This window comes from Otolemur garnettii, unplaced genomic scaffold (assembly GCF_000181295.1).
Source record: "Otolemur garnettii isolate 467f Iridium unplaced genomic scaffold, OtoGar3 scaffold00065, whole genome shotgun sequence".
NCBI classification, from domain to species: domain Eukaryota; kingdom Metazoa; phylum Chordata; class Mammalia; order Primates; family Galagidae; genus Otolemur; species Otolemur garnettii.
The window spans coordinates 6,146,416-6,149,857 of record NW_003852460.1 but is presented as its reverse complement, the minus strand read 5'-3'; the positions used below and the strand labels follow the sequence as shown (position 1 = coordinate 6,149,857).

Sequence of the window (3,442 nt, the reverse complement as noted above, 5' to 3'; positions counted from 1 at the left end):
AGGCAGCGGTGGTTGTGGCTAGGCAGCAGTGGGTGTGGCCAGGCAGCGGTGGGTGTGGCCAGGCGTTCCTCAGGGGTCACCTGAAAGCAGAGAGCCATGGTCAGTCATGGGTGGGGATGAGCAGGTGTTACCAGGACGAGTGACAGTCCTCCATGCACAGCAGCGGTCTCCCGGTCATGCTGTCCCCGGTCTGTGTTCACCATCACTGCTTCATTTATTTTCCTATCCCGTCCTGCCTTGTCCGTCTCCTGCTTCCCACATCCAGAAACCATGGTGGCCCTTTGCTGGAGGTGGCAGTTCCACGTGGTTAGGCAGCGCCCCACTTTCTTTCCAGTCTTGCGGCCCTGCCATCACCCACACCAGCTAGTAAGAGAGTGTGGGGTGCCATCCCCTTGACTTACAAGCCTGGGTGCACAAGGACACAAAACTCTTTTGAGTCCACTCATGATGACATGACCGTCCCCAGGGAAAAGAAAGGCAGGAAAATTTAACCTGGCCCCTGTATTTCAGGTAAAAGTGGATGAAGGGTTAGGGTGGCTTTCCCGGAAACCCTCTATCCTAAATGTCAAGGTCAGGCTCTGTCTGTCTTCCACGCAGCAGGGAGAGGGTTGCCGTCAGGGTTTGGGCTGGACCTCGGGCCTATCTTGGCTGCTGTTGTCCCTGAGGGCTAAGCCCAAACAGCACCTTCTCTTTCCAGTGGCAGAAAAGAGCCACCATCCTCTGACTGTAGCACACGTGACCCCGTGCCATCCTGAACCATTTTTCCTGAGGAAATAGGTGTGTTTGATGAGAGATCCTTTCACATTCCTCAGTGACGTGTCCCTCTCATCGGTCAAGCACGTCCCCTTCTCCGGCAGGTTGACTGATTCTGGGCTCAGCCAAAGTGCCCTTGGCAAGGTGCTGTTCAGAGCCTGTCCCACAGATCACAGGGGGTCCATGGACGTTTAAAGAAGATTCACATTCTCTTACTGCACGACTCACTGGCAATGCCACAAAAAAACTAGATGGTACAGAAATGTGGCTAGCCACATTTTGTGAGGGAATCTCTGAGTTACCGTTGTGAGGACTGTAAAGTTTTACTCAGCTTGTGTTAAACTATTTTGATTAGTTTATGTTAAATGAAAAAAATTAAAAAGAATGATTTGTTAGTGAATTGAAATATATGTAATTTGTACAGTCCCAAAGGGGCCCTCGAGCTGTACTTGATGTGTTTTGCGAGTATTTACAATCAGTTTTTGAGGACTGTCTTTGCACTGCAGTAGAGTAGAATGCTGTGTGAATGTGCATATGCCTACTGCTGTGTGTCTGTTGCATGCAATAAAAAAATCATCCCTCCTGAGTCATATTCTTGTAGGACTTCAGCACAAGATGTCACTTTGGTGGGGGAAGAGAAAGCAAATATGTCTGTTTTATAAAACATTAAAGGGAAATTTTGATGGTATAAAAACATTGAACTTCTTCTCTGATGTCTTGGAAATCAGACTTCACGTGTTGTTAATGGAATAATTTTTTCTGAATCTTCTCTCTCTTAGCCGTTGTTCCCCAAGAAGAACTACGAGTGCTTGACCAGCTGTGAGTTCCTCAAGTACGTCCTACTGGTGAAGCAGGGGGACTGCCCAGCTCCCGAGAAGGCCAGTGGGTTTGCAGCCGCCTGCGTGGAAAGCTGTGAAGTTGACAATGAGTGTTCCGGGGTGAAGAAGTGTTGCTCTAATGGGTGTGGGCACACCTGCCAAGTTCCCAAGACTCTGTACAAAGGTAAGGGGCTGCGGCCAAGCCTGGGAAGACAGCTGCGTCGTCTCAGTGGGAGTCTCTGTGTCCAGGGAAGGGCCATGAAAAGTCCCAGCAAAGGCAGAACCTAAGGAACAAACCAGGAAAAAAAAGGACAGTCACCTAACTTCTGGGGGATGTGAATTGTTACATGGACAGGAGAAAAGAGGAACTGAAAATAGGCAGCAGAGAATTCAAACCTGGCACTGGTGGTAAATTCTGCTTTATACGCAATAAACAAACAAACAAAAATTATCAAGAAATAATATACATTTGGTGCACACACGTGTATGTGTGTCAGAGAAAGGGAAGGAAAGACAGCTACGCTGCCAGTGTCAACTGATTGATTGTATTTTACTTTCCAACCAGACTCCCTAAAATTAACACGATGTTGTGTATCATAGTTTACTCAGACGGGGTCTCACACTCTACATGTTTATCAGGTTGCAAGAGAACTTAGTCACATTACAGGAATAAAGTAAGTAGCACTTAGTATCAAGGAGTGAAGTGGTCCAGAAATTGCTTTCAAGTGTAAACCATTCCATCTGCTAAACGGTTTGATCAGCTGAATCCCCACCTTTTGGAAGGGAGCAGATCCTCTGTGTACAACCCCAGGATAGGAATCAAAATATTTAAAGTCTATACAATGACACGTCTGTTCTTGGATTATGCCCACAGTAAAAACCACGTTAAGGCATATTTATTATGCACTTCTCAAGTGTACCCCATCCCAGCCTATTTTCCAAGGATTTACATTTATTTATTCCAATGTCCCCAGTAGAACTTAATGGATTTATTTTTACTGGAAAAAAATACAAAAATGTTCCAGAATCACTGCTGTCCTCCATATAGTAAATCAAAAATAATGAATGTGAATGACGTACTCTGCCCCCGTGCGAGTTTATTTTGGCTGATCTCTGTGGTCATTGAATATTTTGAGATGTTTGCGTATTGCATAAAGGAAATTTTCTTTAGATTCTGCCTTGGCTGGGACTTCTCACGGGCCCTTCCCTGGACACAGAGACTCTGAGACCCGTTCATTACTAAACACTCCCTTAAGTGGGCAAATCATTTCCTTAATTAAACTGATAGGTGCCAACCCCTGTGCTATTTTTCATTTTATCCCTTATTGGATTAATTTAAAACATAGAAGCACATACATCCTTTCTATGTGGAAGGGAAGGGAAGGAGGGAGGTACTAATATTACAACTTTAGAAACTTTACGTACTAGAAACTTAAGGTTTTTAATACAATAGGTTTCCTGAAATGTAATCAACAAAATCTGCCATGGAATCTAGGTTATTCTGGTAGAACCGTCCTTAGCAGATGCCTGTAAGTTAACTTTAGGGGCCAGTGCTAGCATTTAAAACAAATGACATACATCTCTTCTTTTACTTTTTAAATAAAATTATTAGTAGCACAGTAGAAGACGTGAAAAGATAAAGATGAGTGGAGCTGGCTGTTGGTGCCAGTTGTATGACATGCAAGCTGTAGTGTAGCTGGGGAAAGTTTGAGATACTTCTCTTGTCCGGGTGGAACACAAATCATTGCATTTTTGATGTTCCTCCTTCTCTTTCCTGTATTAATTCTGTTTTATGGCTTTGTAAGACAGTCTTTTCTCCAGAAGGTGACTCATTTTACTATTTTACTGACAGTCTCTCTGCTTGCCTTGGC

At 44.5% G+C, this 3,442-nt stretch overlaps 1 protein-coding gene across 1 annotated transcript in view; it reads left to right on the top strand.

Moving 5' to 3' along the window:
• ANOS1 (anosmin 1) overlaps positions 1-3,442 on the top strand; it is a 150,702-nt gene that overhangs the window by 97,335 nt on the left and 49,925 nt on the right. The window contains exon 4 of the mRNA XM_003793042.2: positions 1,533-1,755. Within this exon, the coding sequence (XP_003793090.1) occupies positions 1,533-1,755 (223 nt within the window). The remainder of the gene's footprint in view (positions 1-1,532; positions 1,756-3,442) is intronic.